We start from the raw sequence: 26875 nt of genomic DNA, 5'->3' as shown, positions 1-26875 counted from the left end.
ATACTTATCTATGTAGTGATTTTATTGAGTATATTTTATTTTTTAAAACTCCGAGTGGTTGGCTGTCATTTATCTCCTTTGTAGTCATTATTAAGAGAAAAACCCTTTACATTAGATCATTGCATAACATATTCCTCAGTCTCTCCGCTGTTAAACAGTAAATAAAAATCTATGTATCTTGTACACTGTACAGCAGTATAACAACTTCTGCAGAATTTATTGCTGGGCTCAAAGGGCTGCTCCAGTGGCAGATAATGTTCACTTCATACAAATATATCAGCCACATATTCAAAATGTCTTAATTTTGTGTAGTTTGTTGACTCCTAAGAAAATGTTTTGCAGATTTAATTTGCATAGTAAAATTATATTAGTATCCAGTTTGATAACAGTCTTCTCAGGATGTTAGTGTAAGCCTGGATCATGTCCACTATGTTGCATTGTGCAAGTCAAAATGTAACTAATGCTTGAAAATATTTCAAAATTCTCTCCAACAGCACCCAGTAATTCATGAACTGTATATTGTGTTCAGGGCTGGTGTCTGCCATGTGAACAGCACTGCCTGGGTGGGCTCTGACTCATCATGACCCCAAACTGTTCTAAGCACGTTCAAGAAGGAGTGCATAGATCGCAGGATATACTGTGCTCCTAAGTGAATGAATTTCTCTCTGCTGTTATTCACTACATAGTGCAACTGACTTTGGTATCTGAGACTAGGAAAAGAAAAATAAAACTTTCAGCACTGAGAAACCTTTGTTACATTAAAGGGCTAGATACATAGAAAGATATATATAATTCTTTCTATGTGCTTTTTTACCATTGTTTAATTATTTTTTTATTTTATCTGCATGTCATTTTTGTTATTTTTTTAGTTATATTTTTGTTTATAATTAATGTATAAAGTGCCAGGAATTTCAGTGCAAGTGTGCTATATAAGAAGTGAATTTTCCAAGCAAGCATAATGAAATTTCCTTGCAAAGTCAATAACATGTACATGTACATTAGCATATTCATCTGATATCCTCTAGGGTTTCTTAGCTGACTTTTTTGTACACTATATTAATCCCCAAGGGGTAATTGTCTTTTCACATGACCATTAGCTTTGTGTTCCCACATGATCTTATTGTTAATGTTTATTGCATAGATAGTCCCCAGTTCTGTTATAAGTCATTTGCCTGTTCAGATTATCAAAGGATTTCTGAATATGGAAAGGCTTTAGAATACCATGAAAAAAATTTCAGAAAGACATGCATATTGTTAACTGGTACATTGCACTCCAGAGCTTGGAGGTGTTGTAGCCAGTGCCTGGCAAATCTCCAGTACAAGGGAAAAACCAACTCTGGACAGCACAAGGTGGACACCTTATCACTCATACCAAACCAGTTTTCAGCAGCTAATAACTGTAATCTGTATGAACTGTGGGATGAAGCCATAGTGTTGAGCAGGAAGAATCAAGCATACTGTACATGCAGAGGCTGGGCTAGGAACTGAAGTTGGTTTTGCTCATTTTAGCTTCAAAATCAGATGTGGATAACCCATAGCATTTATACACAGAATATATACAATGCTTTGAGCTGCAATCTAATCACATACAGTATCAACATAAGAAATATCAGAGTTATTTTCAAGGAAATGAAAAGAAAATGGATTTGCTCTTTTATGCTTTCCATGATAAGCAGTGGTATCTTTATTTGTAGATCTTTATTTCAGACATAAGTAATGATCAAGGTCTATGAGTGCAAATTCATTCATTTTAGTAACAGATCCATTCTTATAGTTTATCTTAAACTACAGGTTTATCCATGTTTAATAGACTTTATTAGAAGCAGATTCTGTTTTTGACTAATTTGCAGACATTGTATGTTGGAACATGGAATGTGGAAAATGTACTCGTATCTTGATGTGTATATTTATAGATTATGATCACGCAAATTCACAATTTTCTTCCTAGCAACTTTCTAATGAGGTAAAATTCAATGCAGAAATGATGTTATTTTGTATCATATCTGTGAGTGAAAGTCACTAGTGGTTACAAGTCTGCTTTATTGCACTTCTCTAAAAGGTCTCTGCCATTTTTGTAGTTGTGTTTAGTCAGTATCTGATAATAATGAACAGTTGACCTCACTTCAAAGAAAACAAAAAATAGCACAGGTGTGAAATACGTATAAGCAGCTTTCAGAATTGTATTCTTCTAGTATATACTGACTCCCAGGTTAGTAAGTGTTAAATTCAACTAAGTCTTTCAGTCAAAAGCCAGTTCCTCCTTTCCACAGAAATTAGTGTCGAGAACGTAACAAAATTAGGTTCTTGGATTATGAATTCTGGAATGTTGTACGTTATGTTTCTTTAATTAAGTCATTTTAATCAAGCATGACATACCTTAAATTACTTTACCTTACTTAAACTTCACAAGGAATCTTGGGCCAGAAATATACTAGAATATTAAGCTTATTAATCTACCAAAGCTTGCTGGAATCATGTGTATTTGTGTATATGTGTATATACATTATGTTTTGTATTCCAGTATTATATTTGTTTATTTCTACAGTGTTTTCCTGAGCCTGTCCCTTGAAGCGCATTCTTTATCAATTATTAGTGCCATGTGAACATATCAGGAAGTACATGCAGTACTGAACAATGATAACAATGTTTAAGAGTAATAGAATAGATAGATAGATAGATAGATAGATAGATAGATAGATAGATAGATAGATAGATAGATAGATAGATAGATAGGTCTATATTTGTTCTTGTCTTGACAGTTTATAGAAAAATAAATGACAAAATGACAGCACAGTAACTTTGATCACTGCTTTTAAAATGAGATATTTCTTGGAATGTTATACCTGCCTCTCACTCTCCATCTTGCATTTTTTTTAACTTCAACTGCTTTTTTTTTGCTTTTTAATTGATATTGTTTTTATCAGTATGTTGCTGCTGGACTATGTGAATTTCCCCTTGGGGATTAATAAATTATCTATCTATCTATCTATCTATCTATCTATCTATCTATCTATCTATCTATCTATCTATCTATCTATCTATCTATCTTTAAGGACCTACCTTTAAGCCTAAATCAGTTGTAATCACTTTACAAATCTGACATATTAATGAAGAGTATGGATTTACAAAAGCAGTGGATTTTATTTGATCATAATTTATGTTAAAGAGCAAGTTCACTGTTATCAGTACATAATTCATGAATAACAAGCCTCATAATCCATCTCAGGGAAGCACCATTGATACCTACTGTTCCATTGTCATGGGACTGATAAAAACTGGTAATGCAATTTCATTTGAGTGATAAGCAAGAGATCCAAAGCGAAAAATTACTTGTTGCTAACATGTTCCCCATGAAGTCCTCTGCAGTGGTACCCATGTGTTATAGTAGAATATAGGTGAGTACAAAAAATAGATATTAACATACTGGGCTCAGGTAAGACAGTTTAATTTCACAATACACAGATTTTTGCTCGAGTTATGCTGGAGCACTTATTGAGCATATAAATGTTTTGATCAGCCTTAATAAGGCACTAGTCAGGTCCATGTGGAGTACTGTGTACAGTTTTGGTGTCCAGGCTACAAAAAGGACATAGCAGCACTGGAAAAAGCCCAGAGAAAAGCGACTAGGCTGATTCCATGGCTACATGGGATAAATTATGAGGAAATGTTAAAAGAAATGAGCCTTTTCAGTGTAAGCAAAAGAAGATTAAGAGGAGACATAACTAAAGGGTTTAAAATTATGAAGGGAATGATTGGAATTAGTACAGTGGATCAAGACTGTTGCTTTAAAATGAGTTCAACAATAATACAGGGACACAGTTGGTACATGTTTAGGGGAAATTTTGCACAAACATTAGGATGTAATTAGGAAGTTTTTTTTTTTTTTACACAGAGAACTATAGACACATGGAATTAGTTATCTAATAGTGTGGCAGACCTTCAAAACTAGACCTGTTATTTTGGAAGAATTAAGTGGATAGTCCTGTTATCATCTAAATCCTCCTGATGTTCCAATGTTCTAATTTAAGAGTGAGGCCAGGAAGCACTTTTTCACTGAAAGAGGTGTTTAAATCTGGCACAAACTACAGAGTCATATAGTTGAAGTTGAAACCTTCGCGATCTTTGAAAACGGTGCATCTGCATGAGATATTGGGACAACTCAACTATTAGTTAGCCAAACATGCTTAGTGGATTGAATGATCTCTTGTTTGTAAAACTTCTTATGATCTTCTTAGGGGAATGCATGACATTGGTACACTTTTGGGTGTACAGTTTCCAAGTTACATACAGTGTGCTCATCACACATAAGTATTTATAAACCAGCATTCAAGAAGTAGAGTCACTTATTTTCACTGACTTAGTTTGTGGAAATTGAAGGCATTATTTATTTATTTTTTTGTATGTTGTGGTTGTCAGTCACATATGTAGTTTTGATAATTTACAAATACTGCTTACTGTGAAACTATTCATATACATAGTCTGAAATTCTGTCCAAGTGAGACACTGCCACTGCTTTATACATATACATATAAGAAAATATTTTTTCACTTGGATAATTATTTTGCGAACAGCATCTAAACTAATTAGTTTTAGGCCTAGAACTTCTCTACCCCTTAGCAGCATGAGAATTCAGGACACTGCCTCCATGAAGCACCCATCTTACCCACCACGCCACCCCATTGTACTACCTATATCTAAAAATACTACTGTTAAAAATGGGTAGATCATGAAAACTTCCTCATAGTCCAGAACTAATCGTGGAAGTAGAGACGCATGAGCCAGCAGCTCTACCTCCTGTACAATAGAATTAAAAGCATCTGCTTATTAAGACCTGTACCCTACTCTAATTTTAGCAATGTGCTACTCTTGCCTTTTTCTTACTTGTCTTAACGAGAAACTGGTAAATCCAATGTAAAAGTTTTAGCAGCAATTATATAGTCTTAATTTAGGAAATTAGGCAGAACACAAACAGTACTTTGGTGTAACTTTAAGGTATATGTGTGTTACTGTTTATGTTGCTCGGTCTTGGGCAATTTAATAAACCACTCATTGCAGTTTATATAGAAAAAAGCAAGCAAGCAAACATTGTAACTCTTGGGAAATTTAATATTAATATATATTTACTGATTACAGATGTTAATAAAGAATCTCTGAGCAAGTCCCTTCGTGTTGCTTGCTGAAAATCTTCTGATGCGTTCTGTAAACTGAATATGCTTTATGGAAGTAATAAAGATTTAGTGATTCATGAATAATTTAACAAAGCCTTGTATTCCTTTCACATATTTAATTTTCATTTTCACAATATTGCACAGTGGGATTGATTCTTGTTATTATGATAGCCAAGATTCTAACCAAATAAACCAAATAAGAACTTGAGAGTACTGTAAATCAGATAAACAGCTTAGTAAATGTGAAAACTAAAAAGTGTGAAAAAAGCACTAATGCTGTGAGGTGCTGAGTGAGCTGGCAAGGAAACACTTCAGACTTTTTGGTGAAACCTTTAACATTCAGTTGCGCGACATGAAATGGGTCTTGTGTCGCATGTGGCATTTACCAACATACGAATAACAGCATGGAAAGGTTTCAGCTTGAGAAGAGGTAGTATACTCTAGAAGAAAGGAGCCGACCGGTTCAGTCTGTACTATGGTTGAGAAATGAAGATCAAGTCAAGAATGGAAATGATCCAAAGAAATTCCAAAGGGGAAATGTAAAGGCTAGCCGATCTGACCCAAGAAGCTGACATGACTTTTAGTTCACAGAGGCCATGAGGTTGCTCTTCTCTTGACACAATTTTTTATTTGATTTTTAGGTGTTTCAACTTTCCATTTTTTGGAGTTGCTTCCAGTAACTAAGTGACTCCCATCTTTACTAACATTCTTGCCACCTGATATAAGGTGTTTAGGGTTGGTTATGGTTACACAAGAAGGTATGAACTTTTTTCTTAATTCTATCAACAGAAAGATATAGAAACAACAGGGTAAAAGATGTAATATATTTTATAATCATTCAAACACATCACGGCATTTAAACAATGGTTAAGGTCAATTTGGAAAAGTGGCCTTTATTCTTATCTCAAATAATTTTTCTACACCTCAGTTTTTGGAATAGTCAGAATGTTTGTAAGGTGACTGTTGAATCTGGATCTCTTTCCATCCATCCATCTACAGTATCTCAGTTAGTTCCATACTTGATATTCCAGCAACCTATCTGGCTGAAGGAAGGAACCAACTCTGGATGGGGCACCAGCTCATCACAATAAACACCAGCTCATTCCAACAAGCATCAGTTAATGTAACACATGCATCTTTACATCTGTGTGGACAACGTGCAGACTCCATACAGACACTGATCAGGCTGGACATCAAAATCAGCTCTGTAGGACAGCAGTAATCACAGTCCCAGCTAGTGAATACATCTCATTTTTGAGAATATTTCTGTTATATACCGTACATATATTCCATTTTGTGGTTTTTAAACTTCTCAACGTTTGATGGTATTGCATTTGATTTCTAATCCTGTGACTCATTAGAGGTGGTTACACATATTTACTTTGTTGATCATATTTTAGCTGTTATTCACTTTGATATAGCTTATATTTTAGTTTGATGCTTTGGGAGTCTAGACAAAAAAGTGCAGTATTGTCAGACTCTGTCTATATAAAAATATTTTAAAATTCATTTTACACTAAAATAAACCTATTTCAGTTGAGAAACATTTCTGTTCTACTGGCTACATCTACTGTATGTAACAGTGTTTTTTGGATAGGCTGTAGTGAAAAATGCTTTAGAATGGATCAAATTAACATAATAAGAAATCCATGCATCATTTACCTTTTGCCTTAAATAGACATTAACAGTGTAAACAATTTATCACAGCATATGAAGAAACTATCCAAGTTAACGTATTTTATCATGTTTTTATTCTTTTTTATTTTCCCACTTATTTATCATGCATCATATTTATTCCTATTTGAAAATTTCTGTTTTCCTCATATTTAGTGCCATCTCATTCCTGATCAGAGATTAAGTATTTTATTAATATTGTTATATTGTTTGTTTTACTTTTGGTTTAAGGTTTCACCAATGCAACGATCAAGATGAAGAAATTTTACAACTGTATGTATCATTGTTAAGTGACTTTTTCATGGTCTTATAGTGAGCCAGGGATAAGGATTAAACTGGCAGCCTTGAAGATCCAAGTTCAGTGAAATGTTTAACAATATATAAAGCATAAAAAGTCAATCAGATTATTGTGTTCATAAGATATTGAGGAAGTACTTTGACAAAAGCAGACTCTTCAGTCTAGCGTTTGCGGTTGGCATTGTGTCTGAAGAGAGTCCTGGTTGTAGAATTGATCTCAGTATTACTTTTCTCCATTGACACATGCAGTGAAACATGCAAGTATTGATGTAGACTCCTGACCTGTTTTCTGGTGTCCTTTTGATCTTAATTTTTTGGTCACCCAGGTTAAATGCCACAAACAAATGCTGTTATATCAAAACTTTCGGCTTAATATTTTTCATTTAAATTAAGAGTATGTTTGTGTTAAGTTCAATGGCCGAAAAAATATGCAGAGACTTCTTATGCATAAAATAAATCTTTTCATTGGTAATGGGTGAAGTTATTTGCATTGTACCTCATATTCTACTTTTATTCATATTAACTTTGGAAAAGAAAGTTTTGAATTATGGTTTTGAATGTAGAAATGCTGGGGAGCAGTTGATTGCAATATCAGTGTCTACATAACATGCAGTAAAAACTGCTTTACTAAAAGTATGTCTAGATGGTTTGGTTTTCTCATGGCCTAAAACTTCAGGCTTTAAAAACACCAAAAGAATAAACTGATTTGTACTTCTGGCCATGGAGAAAATTACACTTTCACATTTTAGTAAGCGGTTAGCGTTACTTGGTATCTTGAGTGGCATCCATTGACTTAGCAGTTTGTAAAATAAAGTTGGATCCTATTTGAATTTGCAGTCAGTAGGTAAGTACAGACTTTGTATATTTGTCCTGTTTCTTGTTCTCTTCAGCACTCAGCATCGCGTCCCTTAACATTGATTGTTTATAGGTCCTCATGTGGTTTTATGCCTATGCAATCTTACTTATTGGTGGTCTTTTTTGGTGACACTGCAATCACACGTAGAACTGGCCCAAATAAATACAACTGAACACAGCCTAGACCTCAAATATGACAACACTTTTTTTTTTACTTATTTTTCAGTAATGCGAAGGTGGTAAGGTACAGTTATATGCTGAAACCTAGCGGAAAGAAGCTGAAAATATTCTAGAGACTTCAGAAGCTCCTAGTTCTATTCCTCTAAAAAGTATTTGCCCCTTGAATTTCGTGTAATCTTCAAACAACGCAACCAATTAGTCACAACTTTATATATCTGTTAAACAATTGCACTACATAATGCTTGTTTTTTGGATGGCTTCAATGAACAGGCTGCACTATGAGTGATTTGGCGAAGCACTGCATACTACAAAAATCTCTTTTTTGGTAAAGATGCCAGCACAATGCTACCAGCATTTGCAAATCTACTACATATTGTAGAAATAATAATAATAATAATAAAAAGAATAAAGAACTAGCAAGGCCAAGAATATTTCACTGTCAATGCGTTTTCATGACCAAGCATTTTAATTTACATTATTTGAGCAATTTAAATAATTAAAGTTTAAAAAAACTGAAAAAAATATTGTTTAATGCATATATGCTTAGTTCAGTTCTCTCTGTTCAAAGAAACTAATTCTACTGTCTTTATACACATACATACATAAATGTATGTGTTTGTGTGTATATATATATATATATATATATATATATCAAAGGGTTGTTGCTGTGTGGTTCGTGGTTTATCATTGTGCAGGACTGTGCATTACATAAGATAGTTTATACCTCACAGTTATTTTTAGCATTTTATATTTATCATGTGCATATTGCTGGGTGCAGATAGGGTTCAAATAGCTGGTAAATGGAAATAGTGATTCAGTGTAGGCACTTTGGTATAACACCTAACTTAGCTAAGCACTTGTGTGTCTTGGGAAGGTGTGTCTACTAAAAAAGCAGTTATTTTTAAAGCAGTGTGAAATTAGATCGTTAATATCTAAAATCTGTTTTACCTATTTCCTACCTTTATTGTACTGTAATGATTTCAGTTATATTGGTTTACAGTTTATGGAATTATTTATTGCACTTGCAAAAGTTATAAAATTTTTAATCATTCTATTCATCACTCTTTCTATATACACACTTCCTGGCTATATTGACAAGAACAGCCTTACATTAGGCTAGGAGCATTCACTGATAGAGCACGATGCTGTATCATCACACCTTGGTGGAGTTGGAGTTGTACAGGTCTATATTTTTCCTTCTATCTTTCTCTGTATTTCATTTCATTTTCATACATCATTGAATAATGCAGCTACAATAACTAAATATTTATCCATCAGCCTCCTGGTCCTGCCTGTCTTAATAAGGCATCATGGGAAACAGGAGCTTATAATATCTGCACTGTGCATAAACCAGTAATCAGCCTTAAATTGGGCACAAGTCCATCCTGGCACTCCATGAGCCACACAAATGACTGTTTAAAGTCACTAGTTTACCTAAGTTGTATGCCTTTGAGAGTTTAGTTCCATCAAAACAGTAAGAAAAAAAAAACACTTTTTCAGAAATCATTAAGTGCTTTATTTTCAAAATACAAGTATGTAATGGTTTAGAATATACAGTACTTGCATATATCTGAAAGCCAGCAAAGTTGATGGTTTATATGATTGCTTTTTCTGAAGAATGAATTGATGGTTATGACTGAAAATATGAAATGTGTAGTATGTTTCTGAATGTATGCTTGCTATAGGCCTAGTTGACAGATGTCTTCTACATACAGTATATATTTTAGTTAAAAAGCTATGCATGTTGTATAATCTAATAAAACATTGTGACATACATGAACATTTTCCGTTATTAAAAGTGGTATCAGATTTGGAGCTTATAAAAAATAATATAAATTGTATACACCTACAACTATTTTTCAGTAAAAGAAAGTTATAACACTTTTTGTTAGATCAGCATTCTTTTTAATTGTACACCTTCAGTTTTCTGTAGGAGCCACAGCTTAAAGCCTTTATAGTGGGTATTTGTTTACTGCAATTTAAAGTTACAGTTGTTAGCTAAAAGCAAACTGAAACCTAAAAGTCAGAGAAAACAAATAACTGAAACAGAAAGTGGGAACATAAGGGAATATATATATGTATATAAAAGTGTGTATATATATATATGTATATGTAAATATTTGTATATAAATACATGTACAGTATATATAGAACAGTATATATATATAAATATTCTGTGTCAATTTATGGAAAATATGGCTAAAGAAGGCTAATCAAGTAAGAATTAATAATTCAAGGTTACAGAAGACCAATCAGCTTATCCTAATCACCCATTCATCAAATGAATGAGAAAGAAAAACTACATCTTAGTTTACCACAAAGAGAAAAATCTGTGTCACTTCAAAGTCATTTAATGAATGCTAATTGGATATTTATGTGCAACATGTGCATTGTACTTATTTTGTCTTATACTGTATATTTTGTTTAAATTACCTTAATTTACGGCAGCTTGTTTTTCAAGTGAATATTCTATACCATATACATATAAAGTGTAACTTTGATATATTGTATATGCTATTAGCATAAACACCCAAAATCACATTAGTTTTCTAACATTTGAATGTTTGGGAGGTGCCTCATACAATCTGAATTTTAATTTTTTTTGTTATAGGAATAAGCTGCAAGCACAGATCACCATTTGATTTTGTACGTTTCCTTTTCTTCCACCACTGCCATTTTTACTGAAAACATCCAGACCCGTTTCAGCCTTCACTGTTCAAATGTTTATTTATGAAGTTGGTTTTGAACAAAATCCAACAAAATGGATCCTTGCCGGCAGGGAAATACACATTTTCCTAGTCTGTGGGCAGCACTAAAGCACATAGTAGTCTTAAATCACTGGTTCATTCTAATGTTCATACACTGTCCACCTAATGTCTTTGTGATGTCTGTTTCAAGCTGTACCATTCAGCCTGTTGTGTTCCGCCATGTGTTTTGTAAAGAGTAGTATTAAAAGACAGTCATTTCCAGGTAAAATCCATGTTTGACTAGGAATAAATGGTGATCATGGTGCTTTAGCCTGGTAGCATGTTACATCTTAATTAGACATGCACTTAAGAACCTCACTGTATGCACTGCCTTGTTTACTCTTGTGGATGTGTCAATAAATTTGAGCTTGGACTTGATCATGATGAACTGTTATTGGTTTTTGCCCTCCACTTGACGCTACTAGGATACGTCTTCTATTGGAAACAGTGTATGGTTGGATTGAAGTTTACCTACTTTCACATATTCTTGCACCTTTAGACCTACAAATATTGTTGCCTGAAGTTGTTCACATTTGACATTGCTTTTAGCAGCTGCATAGAGAACTTTGTTTCATACTTACATTGTATGTAATCCTTGTGCCCTTTGCTGTTTGCAGCCCATGCTGGTGCATAAGAAAAAACAGGTTGTATAAATGGCAGGTTTAATGGAATGATTGAGAGAGTGAGTGTTGTAGATCAAAGCCAAAATGTCAAAGATAATATTTTTTTCACATATTCTAAATGTGTTAAAAGTGGGTAGTACATGAGCGAGAGATAGTGAGAGTCTGTTGATGCTTTGGTACATTACACAGACTTGAAAAAATTGAAAGTATCCATTTTTCAACCAGATCCAAAGAAATAATATAGTGCTCATTTTTAAAGATTGGTGAACTTGAGAAACATTAGAAAAGTGAGCATATCCTGCTGTGTTCTGTTTAGCATCAGTTCCTTTGCAGTAACGTATGTAGAGTTGTAATAAATTGTATATCAAATTGGTTATAAATATGGGATCCAAGTATATTTTGGCAATGTTCTTTTAACTAAAATGATAAAAGGAAAAAATAATAAAAAAAAAACGAATGTATTCAAAGGTTGGCATTTGACGTAAAATATTTTAATTCTTTTTTTATTATTTTGTACTTAGCTAACATCTGTATTCTAGGCAGCTTACAAAAGCAACCATAACACACACAGTTTGAGGGATTAGAAAGTACTGAGTTAACAAGAAACAGAAAAGAAAATTATGAGTTAAGTCCAGGAAATGTTGAACCATAACTAGTGCCTATGCTAGAAAAACTAGAAGTCTTACTGGTTAATTAAAGTTCTTCAGAACCGCAGAGAGTCTCAGCAGTCCCGAGGCACATTGCAAAATGGTATTCCTGCAAGAGGTGACTGGATATCAGTATTACAATTTTTGGGGTTTCGATATGTGTTGAATTCAGTTTTGCACTTATTTTGTGCTTTCTTTTTGATCTTAAACTCTTGTCTAACTTTTATCGGTATTTAGTTAACATTTCTGCATTGTCATTTGTTTTTTACATTTTTGACATTTGTTCTAGATACCAGATATGCATTTGTCATCTCCAGGAAGGGCTGGGCAATTTTTCATTTTGATTTGACATTTAAGAAAAATCAAGCATGAATAAGAACAGTCATGTTTGTAAGTTTCCTTTGTGTGAATTATTCAGTGTTTGTGTATCAGTTATGGAGTTAAACTGCATTACTTACCATTTTATTTTCACTTTGAATTTGTATTTTATTTAGCAGGTTACAATAATGAATATTCAACGTATAGTCTATGTTACAATACCCTTTATAAATACATTGTTCTGGTGATCTTTGGATATGTTAAGATTGTCGAAGGAAGTCAAATATACAGCCATATTACTTTATGAGCAGCAGTTAGTAATAGGATAATAATATATCAATTAATGAAATAAAAATCTGTGTGACTTTATAATGCCAAATGTTAATAGGGAGATGTTACTTTTCTGTTCATTGAGATTGAAAGTGGAAGTAGAGTTTCACATTTTAGTTGAAATATTAATCCCATCCTTGGAACTGCAAGCACCCCTTACAGATTTTTCTCTGGCACCAGCCTTGTAAAGTACCCATCAAGAGGCTGTTAAGAACACTCGATTTGAAATACAAGTTGTCTGACTGCAAATACAGTGTTAAATACAGTAACACTTGTATGCATCAAACATACTGTTAAAGACAAGAAAAAACACATATAAGCAAATACATATTTTGGAACAATTATGAATGACTAGCAGAATACCCGCGCTTCGCAGCAGAGAAGTAGTGTGTTAAAGAAGAAAAAGAAAAGGAAAAATTTTTAAAATAACGTAACATGATTTTTAATGTAATTGTTTTGTCATTGATATGAGTGTTGTTCTCATATCTATATATATATATATATATCTATATCTATATCTATCTATATATATTGTATATTGTATATATATATATCTCAAAATACCCGAGCTTGGCAGCGGAGAAGTAAAAAGAAAAGGAAACATTTTAATAATAACGTAACATGATTGACAATGTAATTGTTTTGTCATTGTCATGAGTGTTGCTGGCATATACATATATATATATATAGATATATATATACACATACATGTGTACTGTACATATATACACACATACATATACTATGGGATGACAAACAGGCAAATAAATTGATTTTGTGAATATATAAAGTCGGCTTCAGAATATATAAAGTCAAAACTTGAATATATAAAGTCATTCCCGAATATATAAAGTCAGCGTTGGTATACATAAAGTCATTCCTGATTATATAAAGTCAACATCGGAGTATATAAACTCATTCCTGAATATATAAAGTCAAAGTCAAAATCTATTGATTGAAACGACTCTGAACTGAACTAAGTGAACAAAAACGTATTCAGAAAAATATATTAAAAAAACACTGTTCGGTTAATGTTTTGAAAATGATGCATGTGCCCTGCCCAGGATTGGTTCCTGCCTTGCGCCCAGTGTTGGCTGGGATTGGCTCCAGCAGACCCCCGTGACCCTGTGGTCGGATTCAATGGGTTGGGAAATTAATGGATATTCCAGCGCTTACTTTATATATTCCGATGCTGACTTTATATATTGAAGTTTTGACTTTATATATTGCAGCGCTTACTTTATATATTCTGATGCTGACTTTATATATTTAAGTTTTGACTTTATATATACCGGCTGACTTTATATTTTCAAGTTTTGACTTTATTTATTCCGACAGTGACTTTATATAATCAAGTTTTGACTTTATATAGTTAAATGTAGTCATCATTACATAACGTTTTCTTTACCATAGAAATTTAAAGACTAAATTCAACTTCCATTCCTAACAAAGATATTTCTGGCGACTAAATAGAACCTACTTATATCCAAATTCGAGCTATTGAGCTGTCGCCTGCCTGCCTGAATAAGTCACCCTCGCTTCGCTCTTACTTTTTTCCCATTCATTTAATCATGGCTAGTGGCGGAAAAATTATAAAATGGAAGGAGGATTACACCGAGTATGACTTTACCAAAACAATTATTGATGGCGAATCGATTATTCATAAAGCTTCAATTGGTGATCTGTTTTTCTGTGTTAACCTCATATTTTTCATACTTCTTCTCAAACCAAGGGGGTGCAAGGGTAAAATGAATCGGGAAGCGCTGATCAATTTAATCGGTGTACCAGGAAATCATGCATTGACAGAAGTTCCCCTTTGCTTGGAATGCAAAGTGTGATTAAATGCATGATTTTTTAACGCGTTATGGAGCACATGCATCGAAGCTTCTCAGCTGTGCTTGTGCTAAGAAAAGGAAACATTTTAAAAATAACATAACACGATTGTCAATGTAACCTTTTGTAAGTAGTGCCTGGATGATTCAGTGTGGAGAAACTGTAGAGACAGCGTGTGTATTAACTTGTGGATTTTTCTGTGAGTATTTGATGGCAGCGTCACAAAGTCGCTTCCGTAACACTGCGTGCGTTAGCTGCGGAGCTCAGCTCAGAGCGAAATGAGGTGAATGGGAGGGGAGATGATGACGTGACTCCCCCACCCTCCTTAACTGTCAATCCCCCACAAACACAGTCTCTCGGAATTTGCATAAGCACAGCCCTTCACGTGCAATTTTAATTTAGTTACAAAGTGATCAAAACTCTCGTTTATATCCTGCGTCCTCTCATTAAACTTGTATCCCGCATTACCCGTGGGCATGACAAACGCCAGCGGCAGCCTGTCTATGAACTTAATTTAAACTTTAGATTTACACCTTGCTTTGTTTCCGAAGTAGCAGCACTCATGAATATGGTTGTATATGTCATTCATTCACTTATTGTTTCGCTGCCTTCTCAATTGTATAATGCATGTTTTCTTCAGCGCTTTTTGGAGGTCTTCCTGGTTTTCTACGCACTGCGTTGACAGTCAGTTCACGTGATTACGTGGGAGGCGTGATGATGTTACACGAAACTCCGCCCCCACGGCTTTCGAGCTCAACTCCATTACAGTAAATGGAGAAAAATAGCTTCTAGTTATGACCATTACGCGTAGAATTTCGAAATGAAACCTGCCCAACTTTTGTAAGGAAGCTGTAAGGAATTAGCCTGCCAAATTTCAGCCTTCTACCTACACGGGAACTTGGAGAATTAGTGATGAGTCAGTGAGTCAGTCAGTCAGTCAATGAGGGCTTTGCCTTTTATTAGTATAGATGTAAATCCTAAAAAATATACAGGTATTTGAGATATAAATATGTACATGAATTATTATTAGTGTTTAGAACAGTTATGAATCAAAAGCTTTTTCTTAAGTAACTGTCAAAGTAAGAGCGAGAGCAATTCTTACCTAGACAATAGTGACAGACAGATACAAATGCCAGCAAGGCATGCAAGGTATTGGATGTGTTACACACAATGGAAACTCAAAACTAAGTATGTTATAGAAGATATAAATCAAACATGGCTAAGAAAAAAACAAGGTTATTTGAGCTGTTTCTTTAAGGCACATCTATTCATGAAATTGTTTTTGGATGAAAAATGATGTTTCCTTTACTAATATTTTATACTAGCCGAAGCCCGCTGTAGCATATGGCAGTGTAAGAATAGGAACGGAAAATGGTGAGAAAGGATTTCAGTGTAACAAAGGCTTAGGAAACCACCGTCGCAGTATAACGAAAATAGCAAGGAGCGAAACCAATGCCAATGGTCGAGAGAGTACCTTCCTGTAGCAGGCTACAGAAAACATAGACATATATAGATAGACGGCGCATCGACTGTGTTGCCCAGTCGACACAATAAGTCAGCGCGTCCGTCCTATTGCAAGTGGTAAAAGTGCCATGTAAACTAATACAGGTAGACGTGGTTTTCTGATAGAAAAACAATAACGTTTTAAACAGTATCATTTACATACAACAGATTTTGGTGAATTGTTTACATGCAATTATTTATATCCATTTATACTCTAAATGCATGCATATCCCATGGTCTTAGAGTTGGCGGGCGGGGCTCTGTGAGTTGGCGGGCGTGGCTCTCTATCTTGCGTGTGGTGTAAAGTCAACGTGGCTCAGAGGTGCATGTGGACTTTTGCACAGACAAAAGAGACTGAGGCTGTGTTTGGTGAGTTGTTGCGTGCCTCGAGAGCGATGCTGGACTCGAGAGGACGGTTACATTTGACGTGCGTGGTTCTGTCGCGGGTATCCCATGACGTGGTAGGAGGGTTAGAGTTCGTGGGCGGGGCTCTGTCGAGCATTTCCCATGGTCTTAGAGTTGGAGGGCGGGGCTCTGTCTCGATTGCGCTCACTGTCTTGCATGCCTTTAATGAATTATATATATAGATTATTATTGTAAGAATATATGCTGGGTTTTGGACTCTAGACTTTGTCTAGACAACGTATATTTACATGCCTATATGGTGCTGATCTTCAATTTTAAGGTGTTTTGGGACTATATTGAGATATAGTAAATATCACATTTTAAGTCAAAATAACAATATAATTTTAATTCCATATCACTCAGCACCATCTCCAGGTCTTTCTCCACGTCATAACTAACTTGCTGTTTTAACTCCTACCTTGGCAGAACAGAACCAACAAAAGTTTTTAGCAGACCCAGAATCTAATCATGCCGTTATCTTCAGGGTACTATTAAAAGATCACAGGCCTCAGAAAAGGGCATTCCCTTTTTACTAATTTTGGATACATTTTTTTAAAAATGCCCCAAACAGCCACAATGCAAACACATTTGTCTGAAGATACACCTGAACCTTTCTAGGTTACTCAGTTGTCTGTGGTGGTCTCACTTGTTTACTGCTTTCTGCAGTTGAAACCCTAGAAAACATTTCTTTCAGTTTAAGGGCTGACTTGACTATTTCTCCATAACTTTAAAAAAATATTCTGTCTAAATTTTTTGCAGAGTTTCAGGTGAATAAACTATTTCTTTTTATTTTAATTAAAAAAAATGCAGGCAGCAAAGAATTTTTAAAAATTAATAAATGCAAGCACCTGATGATTTTACATGGAATTATCTGCAGTAGAAAGATAGATAGATAGATAGATAGATAGATAGATAGATAGATAGATAGATAGATACATACTTTATTAATCCCAAGGGGAAATTCACATACTCCAGCAGCAGTAAACTAATAAAAAACAATATTAAATTAAAGAGTGATAAAAATGCAAGTAAAACAGACAATAACTTTGTATAATGTTAACGTTTAACATTTACCCATCCTCCACCCCCAGGGGTGTACAAACCAGGATTTGTTCCAGCCTGCCATGCATCCAGCACATTTCTGTAACCTTGTTCTAGAAAGATGGTTTCATGGATGAATAAATGATCATATTCAAATGAACCAATTCAACAAATTTTCAATGACCTAACATTTACTGAATGCATTACTTGACCACCAGGTGGTGCTGGTTACCAGATGAGTATATGCACTTGACCTGTAATTTATGTTCCTTAAATTGGAACAGGCACACTTATAGAAATATTTTTCATTGCCTTTGGAGAAAGTGACACAATCTGTGTGCTAATTAAGGAAATTGAATCTGTACAGATTTCCCTGAAAAAAGCAGGGCATGTAACATTCATGAAAGACCAAAATATACTGAGGTAGTGTGGGGAAGTGGTTAAAGAACTTGCAAAATGAATGCATACACATGTTAAATGTGAAGAACTGAACTCTGACACATAAGGCTTTCAATTCACTTCATTTTGAGAGATCCTGACTACTCCAGATATAAAAGCAAAATAAATAAATGGTTGACCTTGAAAAGTTCCTTGGAATGGTATCCTGATGTATCCTTCCCATCTATCTGAGCTTGGAACTGGATCTAGAATGGAGGCTTTGTTAGCCACAACATTAAAACCATTGGCCTAATATTGTGTAAGTCCCCATAGTGCCACCTAAATGATTCTAACCCATTGAGGCTTGGACTCCACAAGACTTCTGAAGATGTTTTGTGGTATTCTGGCACCAAGACATTAGTAGAAGATCCTTTGTTCTATAAGTTACAAGGTGGGGCTTTCTGTGGATCAAACTTGTTTTTCCAGCACATTCTACATATGCTCAGTTGGATTGAGGTCTGGGGAATTTGGAGGCCAAGTCAACACCTTGAACTCTTTGCCATGTTCCTCAAACCATTCCTGAGCAGTTTTTGCAGTGTGACTGTTGAAATGAAGGGGTGTAAGTGGACTGTAACTATCTTTATGTTTGTGGTACATGCCAAAGTAACATCCACATGAATTCCAGGAGCCAAGGTTTTCAAGGCAATACAAAAGTGTATTGCATTTTAATTCATGTCTGTAGATTATGTGCCATAACTAAAAGCAAAAAAAAAAAAGTATTGTCTTTCACTTAGTGGCAGTTCCCAGTGTATTGCATTTCAATTCGAGAGCATGCTTTAACTGCACCAAAACCAAATGTAATCAAATAACCAATCAGCATCAAAATATCGGGCAAGGGGCACCAACAGTTGGGGAAAGAGGTGTTTCAATCGCTAGTGTGTTTTACTTGAGCAGGGAGCTGATGAGGGAGGACATCCGCCATCTCATTGAATTAGTGGAAGCTGGTGATCTAAATGATGATTTCATTCTTGTGTGCTGAAAGAAGGGAAAACTATATACTAATATCTGGTTATCAAAGTGGATACAAATAAAAAGCTACATGTTAACCAAGCTCTGTGATGCTAACAAATGTTTCACTATATTCAGTATATAGTTAAAACTGCTAACACCTCGAAAATGTAACCTTACTCCATAATTTAACATATATATAAATTTTTATGAAAGTACAGTATTGTATGCCATAATTTTTAACGCCATTATAGTATGCTCTAAGCTTAATAGAGGCTAGAAATTGTTGAAAATTGTTTTATGCACCATCGGAGGATTTTAAAGTATATGGATAATCACCTTAATATGTTAGTTAAACAGTATGATTAGAATTAATTTGCTGCTAAATGTTACGGTAGATGAATAACCCAAAATAACAGTGATTTTGAACAACTAGTAGAGTAACTCAGCAGACTGCAGATGGCCTTCTGCCCAAGCTCTTATTCTCTAAGGTATAAGCAAGAATTGTAGTTTATGCAAGACATTTGATGTGATATGATACTGTTTAACAATAGAAGCATGTGTAAGACCATAATTATTTGCACTCCAGTATAAAACAAAACTGTTGGCTGGGATTGGCTCCAGCAGACCCCCGTGACCCTATTCGGATTCAGCGGGTTAGACAATGGATGGATGGATGGATGGATGGAAAAGCTTTGTTTCTTTCTAATGATTTTAAAGACTTCTCATGAATGCTCCATTATTTTATTACAAAAGGTATGAATGAATCAGCATGACTATAATGGAGTCAAAGCCTGAGTCATGATCCCTGGTGATGTTGTCATTTAATATCGTGGATGAAAAACAAATCTTGCAAATGTTATTATTTTTCAGTTAGCTTGTCTTGTTGAAAGTTCCATATAAAACACAAAAGCACTGGACTACCTGGAGGTAGAGAGAAGAATGCAAGCATCCCTCAAACCACGTTTGCCTCTCCTAACAGTCTGATGCTGTAGCTGCTTTAGCCTTCATTGAGAAATAGGCAAACAGCCGTGTCCAGGGCAGTGTTCTTCAGTGGGTGTATGGGGTCTGAAAGTGTCACTGTCAGTCTATGATGCAGTCCTGTGTCAGCCACACATTTAAGCTTTATCTTTGTCATTAATGTCAGACAGATTGTAAAGTAGCTGTGTTTATTCTCTCAGCATCAAAATGGGGTAAAATGCATGCCTACACTACACAGTACATTGGAAGAGAGAGAGTGATAAGTACAGGTGAATGCAGACCTACAAAACTGAAAAGCAGATCAGTCGCCCAGAGCTGCTGAGTTTAGACTCCATTTCATTGTCTCATTTGTCATGGACTTTTTGGAGAAGTCACAGTCACATTCCAATTCTCGTTTCCATCTTTCTTGCCAAATCAGAGAAATTCAGCATTTTATGGATTTCTACAGCAACATCTATGGAATTATATTGCAATTTCAAACCCACGTGACCCTGTAGTTACGTATGATATAGTGGGTTGGATAATGGATAGATGGATTTCAGACTGACTCCATTCCAGTCTTATGAACCCTTCAAGAGTGCAAAAAAGGTAAACAGCAAATAAATACAATAGATTAAAACTTACATTTTTTTATCCAATCTGTTAGACACTGAAGGAGCAGCCATTTGCATGGCACACATTAAAAATGGGACAAGAAGAAGAAATAATACACAAAGAAATAAAGAAGAATAAAACAAACAACCAACCAAAGGGGAACTAGCTGTTCATGCGTGAGCCTCAAAAATAACATATAAGTTATTTAGTAGCTTTGATTTTTTTTTCATATACTGCTAGATCTCTTTTGCAGTAGTCTTTATATTTGTTGCCTGCCAGTAAAGTTTACTTATGCTTATCAACTCATACTTAAATTAAGTGTTATCTGTAGACTATTTTAAAATTGGTAGCAGAATGAAATGCACTTTTCTATTTTTTACCTTTAAGCAATCAATACCACTTCCTGCCGCCTTATCAAGCTGCCCAAGTTACTGCTTTAAATATTTGTAAAGTATTTTTATTAAGCCTTTCAACATTTTTCTTTGATTCAAAACTGGGACTGTGATTCCGGGTGTCTAACTTGGGGGAACAATGTTATATCTCTAAAAGGGACATTTCTATTGTACTCCACAGCTTAAAGGAATCCATCCATCCATTTCCTAACCCGTTGAATCCAAATACAGGGTCACGGGGGTCTGCTGGAGCCAATCCCAGCCAACACAGGGCACAAGGCAGGAACCAATCCTGGGCAGGGTGCCAACCCACCGCAGGACACACACAAACACCAAGCACACACTAGGGCCAATTTAGAATCGCCAATCCACCTAACCTGCATGTCTTTGGACTGTGGGAGGAAACCGGAGCGCCCGGAGGAAACCCACGCAGACACGGGGAGAACATGCAAACTCCATGCAGGGAGGACCCGGGAAGCGAACCCGGGTCTCCTAACTGCGAGGCAGCAGCGCTACCACTGGAATACTCCTCCCAAAATTGATTTTTATATGTATGTTACTTCCCCCATGTGTTCTGTGGAGAATGGAGATTAAAGTGTTTATGATAGAAAGGTGCTCTATGGTGAAAAATGCTGGACCACAGCAAACAATGACAAAACAAAAGTCTCACATTACTCATGTCACATCCACATATCAGTCATCCAGTCATATGCTCACAACACACAAAACAAAATACCTGCATTTTTTCTAACATAATGTCAAATGAATTTATTTTTCAGGAGTGCTTTTTTCAATTCAAAAGCCAGGCAATGTGCGCTTTCTGTTTATTCCAGATTTTTGCTAAAGCATTTATTTAATGGTATTTAACCAAAAATATTTTTTAATCTCTGGTGTCTGTGAAAACATGGGATTAAATTATTTTCTCAGTGTTCACTACAAAACACAAGCGGGGTAAGCAACACATAAAAAAATCATTTTTAAATCGATTATTCATTTAACAAATTCTTCACCAGTTTCTTGGATGATCACCATGAGTATTGTACACTTAATTCTTTTCTATATTTTATATATACTAAACATGTGGGTGAGCTTTAGGTGGTTTAAGAGAGATGGAAAGCTAAGCAAAAGGAAAGGATGCCCACAAGCTGACACTCTGGGGGGCCAATGGTCAACATCATGTCTGAGACACAACATCAAGCCGACCATGTCAGTGGTCAATCACAATTCTAGTTAGTCAGATATGAGTACACCAGTGCTGAACAAGCTCCATACATATTTTGTGTTATTTGTAAGAGGATGTAAACTAAAAAATTAGTGATTTTTTGTGAATAACTAATCTTTACAGAGGTGTCATCAGAGCTACTGTTCTCTATTACGGTTGTACTTGCCTTAAAAAGGGAATCACTGATACCTTTGTATTTTATTAATTATGCATATTTTTGTTTCCAAAAGTAATTTCACTGGATTTTCAACTTGACTGTTTAGTGCACATGGGATATACAGTGATTTCACACTATTAGTCACAATAGTGGTTAATAAAAGCCTTGTTGCTTCAATACTGGCAAACATGCTGAACACCTTAAACCATTTTAGAAAGTACATTTGGTCTTCCACATCTTTGGTACAATTGAGGCAGCTTAGCTATTAGCTAGACAAATGGGCTTGTTGGACTAAATGGTCTCCTCTCATTTGTCAAATTTCTTACATTCTTATGTTCTAACTTGTATTTTAGGCATTAATGAAAATTGTGTCGCACCATATAGATCAGGGGTACTCTGTTATGTTCTGGAGACCTCACAGTGGTTGTAGGCTTTTGCTTTAACAAGTTTTCTAATTTGAACATATTTATTTACTAATAAAGTAATATTTTGGGTGGGGCTTTAGAGCAGCGATCCACGGTTGGTTATTGGGTTTTTATAGCAACATCCACTACAAAGCTTCTGAGGGATCACATAATCTATGGCCAAGCCCCGCGTCAGACTATCAAGGAAACATCAGAGCCTGCTGAACACTGTAGCCAGTGGATATGTCTGAAGAGTAAGGACCCTACCTGGGCCCCAAAGAGAATGGGACACACACTCAAGTCTGATCAGCCTGTGGTGGGCCTGCCTCAGCAGAGGGTGTATTGTGATTAAAAGGCCAAAACATCTCATGATTCTGAGGTGCACAACGAAGATGTGTCCCGAGTAACATCTCCTAATCGGTGAGAAGCTGGTGGAATGGGTTGTGTACGACAGACTGGCTCAGTCTCTATCATGGTGGTGGTAAACAACAGTTTGTTAAGTGCCGAGGACCTTCTTTAGGCACAAAGGATTATAACCACACAAACCTATGTATTCAAATGATTAGTTACCTTGCTGGTTATAGTTCAGATCCTTAATTGCTTATTTCAGTTTGAAACTTTTGCATTTAGGTTTTAATAGTTTCCTGTTTTCTTCACCAGCTATCAGTTAACACCGAATGACAAAGGAACCTGCAGCGCTCTAGCTAACATGCTTCCATTTAAACTTGTGTACATGCATCATGAAGTATCTGTGTTACAACAATATTTTGAAATAAATGATAGAGTAGGGAAGGACCACAAAACATATCGCTACAGTTCTCAGAAAACAATAAATGTAAAGTTTCTGTACTAGAAGAATTAAAGCACTAACCAGCCATATAATTGAATAAGCACCAAGTCTCATTATCTGCAAGGCCAGGCTGCTAATTACGGAATTGGTTAGAATAAAAACCTTCAGCCGCTGCAGACCTCCAGGACTGTTAACTGAGTATCCCTGAGATAGACAGAAAAACAAAAAGCTTACTATAAACTAGTCGAGATGGAAGAATGTGCCTTAGTTTTTTACGTATTCACCTGTGCATCTTGGTTCTCTTCAGAAGTATTACGCTGTATGAGCTTGGCAAATATGTGAATGGCACAGCTTTTTAGACCTGTGTAGCTCATATTTTTCTTCTATGCCTATTTTTAATGACTGTCTAGGAGTTAGAATTGTTTTACTTATCACATTTTTAAAATAAATATTCACTTAATTTGATGTATTGTAATTTGTTACAATAGGTGACAGCTCATACTTTAGTTAAAGTCCAGACTTTTAAAATTAAATAAGCCTACCATTTCTAATTAGATGCATCTTTTTGTGGTACAGATAGCTGTAAAGAGAAGCCTTAAAAGACATCCTGCCTCAAGAAAGAATTGTGTTAGATTTTTTATTTTACCTTATTAAGGCATTCCATACTCATCCTTGATCCTCCTTTCTGCCTTGAGTTACTGTCGTGGAAATTTTTGTCATTTAACTTCGGAAGGTCAATGTTCTTTAGAACAGAAAAAACACTTCAGTTACAACACGACTAATTTAAATTAGACCACCCACAAAACAGTTATCTTCTAGAAGCAATTTAGGAAGATGGATGAATGTTAAGTGCCGTGTTTGCTTAGCATTTCTGGCCTAATTGGTAAATGTTTGGAAGTGGAGTGAACGATCAGACAGGAGGCACTTATTTTTTAATAGCCAGTATACAACAAAGCAAATGTATAAAAGCTGGCCATTTTTAAAATGTAATATAATCATCTGCTGGCTAGAGCTGTAAAATGTAAAGCATGCTTCTAGGCATTAGAGTTAAAGGGTATGATTATGTTTTACTGAGCTGAATCTGTGCATTTAACCAAGACAACAGTATTACATCTTGAAAGTACGGCTCTAGAGTATCTACAGTATATTGATTTATCTATGTATTTTAGGGGTCTGCAGCCGTAGTTTCCAACCCATGAAGTATGGGCCACTTGGGAAGTGTAAAAGGTTTTCAGGTGAGATTCAATCCCAATTTCAAAAAGTCCAATTAACTGTAATGATTTGTCAGATTTTCTTTTTAGTGCTAAAGAACATCACATGCTGACACTGGATATCTTTCACATGACAAAAGAACAAAATGGATTAGAGAGTTAATAAAACATAGACATAAATGTGCACAGCAGCTATGGGCTGAGGCAAGTTAGGAGGAGAGTGCTTTATAACATGGGTCTTACGCACTAACCATGTCTCAAAGTACTGTATTTTATGAAAAAGAAAAGCATGCACTATGCAGACGAGAGAAATGGGTCCTCAAAAAAGGCTGTCAGTTTTTAAAGGTTACTTTCAAATAGGACAACATGACAGCTCATAAAATATATGTTATTGAGGCCTAGTGGCACATGGGGGTGTCCTCTGTGCAGAATTTGTTATACCCACCATACCCATTTGAACCTCTTCCGGTGCCTCCTCTTCTCCCACATTCTAAAACATGCTGCCTGGTTGATTGTCAGCACATAATTGTTCCTCTATTTCAATTTCTGAAAGTCTCAGACTCTTCCCAGCAATCACTAAATGTAGTGTAGAAAAGATTCAAATAATGCCAGTGCGATCATACATCTCACTGATTCACTTGGGAGCAGCAGAAGGAAAGCTCACAATGAAAAATAAAGCTTATAATTTGTAGTAAATGCAATTGGAATATTTAAGTGATTGCTGTTTAAAAATTTTTGATGAAAGGAATGAGGGCCTAAATGTAGACTGAGGGGGGAATAAGCAAGTCTTGGATTTGGGTCTGAGCTGACAAAGAAAGTCAGTATCAAATAGCACTTGCATACAGAGGTTAAGCTGAAATCCTGCAGTAACTGGGTATAAGGATTTGACTGAGTGTCTTTCAGTTTGTTTGATTAGTCCATTGTACCTAGGTGAATACACCCAGATATTATTTTTAATCAAGGAACATTAAGTAAAAATGATGATGGGTTTTTGTCTTTTTTTGGATGAAAAGTGAGTTTTCTCAAGACGTGCTTGACAACCACGCATTATTACTTTCTGCTTGCTTCAAAGGCGTCTAGAAGCATTGCTACAGCTAACTGCCAGTTTGTCTCTTAACCACATGTACGCCTGTTATCTGTTAACTCAGAGATGTAAAATACAAAAACAGGTACAATAAAATGAGATATTAATAAAGATCTTTTTTTCTTGTCTGATTACAGAAAGCCGCATGATTTTAGATGCCTTTGCCCAGCAATGCAGTCGGGTACTAAGCCTCCTCAATAACAATGGAAGGTTCCTTGATCCCCGGCCATCCCAGTCAGTGGTGTCTCACATAAAACAAGAAGATGAATGTTATGGGGAAAGATCTGTCCAGTGTCAGATGGTCAAAGGTGGTGGCCCCGGGGAGCTGCAGACATCGGACAGCCTAGACATGGAGATTCAATATGTACAGAAGAAGCAGCAGACATCTGCCTTACTCCGGGTCTTCACAGAATCTCTTCAGAGCTACCTGATAGCTGGGAGCCGGCCCTCTCAGAGTACTTCCGCTGCAAATGACTTTTGTCATGCCAGTGACATAGATCCATTGTCCTCTTCCCCTGTTCATACTGTTGCAGGCTGGACATCTCCTGCCACCTCTGAGTCTCATGGCCACCCCTCTTCCACTCTCCCAGAGGAAGAGGAAGAGGAGGGATACTGCCCCAGGTGTCTGGAGCTAGAGCAAGAAGTCCTGTCGCTTCAGCAAGAAAATGAAGAACTGCGCCGCAAGCTGGACAGCTTTCCAGGTAAGGCATAATGTTAGTGCCATTGTTTTACAATATGGTAAATCAGGATAAATGTCAAATGAAAGCACAATGAAATGTTTGATCCTTTTCAGTGTCTGTTTATTAATTCAGTCGGCAACATTTTAGTTATCTGCTGCAAAAATGCATCTATTACTCATTTACTCTTAGGTAACAAGACCTTAAAATACATTTCTTTGGGTCTTCATAACACTTATAAAGCATCATTAAAGTGTTTATTCATCTCAGCAGTGTGACCTACTAATAAAATTTCACTTTGGAGGTGGCCTAACTGAACACACATTTCTCTTGATATATTACATAAAGTATTTAGT

General features: G+C 35.6%; 1 protein-coding gene across 2 annotated transcripts in view; it reads left to right on the top strand.

Annotated features, from left to right (window-relative positions):
* The window catches only part of LOC120527676 (BEN domain-containing protein 4), a 91079-nt gene that overhangs the window by 22713 nt on the left and 41491 nt on the right, over positions 1-26875 (top strand). Inside the window, exons 2-3 of one of the 2 annotated variants that reach the window (XM_039751367.1) lie at positions 24717-24782; positions 25980-26543. In XM_039751367.1, the coding sequence (XP_039607301.1) occupies positions 24717-24782; positions 25980-26543 (630 nt within the window). The remainder of the gene's footprint in view (positions 1-24716; positions 24783-25979; positions 26544-26875) is intronic. The other variant, XM_039751368.1, reaches the window with a different exon arrangement.

The sequence above is a fragment of the Polypterus senegalus genome, chromosome 4, assembly GCF_016835505.1.
Source record: "Polypterus senegalus isolate Bchr_013 chromosome 4, ASM1683550v1, whole genome shotgun sequence".
Classification (NCBI taxonomy): Eukaryota; Metazoa; Chordata; class Cladistia; order Polypteriformes; family Polypteridae; genus Polypterus; species Polypterus senegalus.
This window is presented reverse-complemented; position numbering and strand designations above follow the sequence as displayed.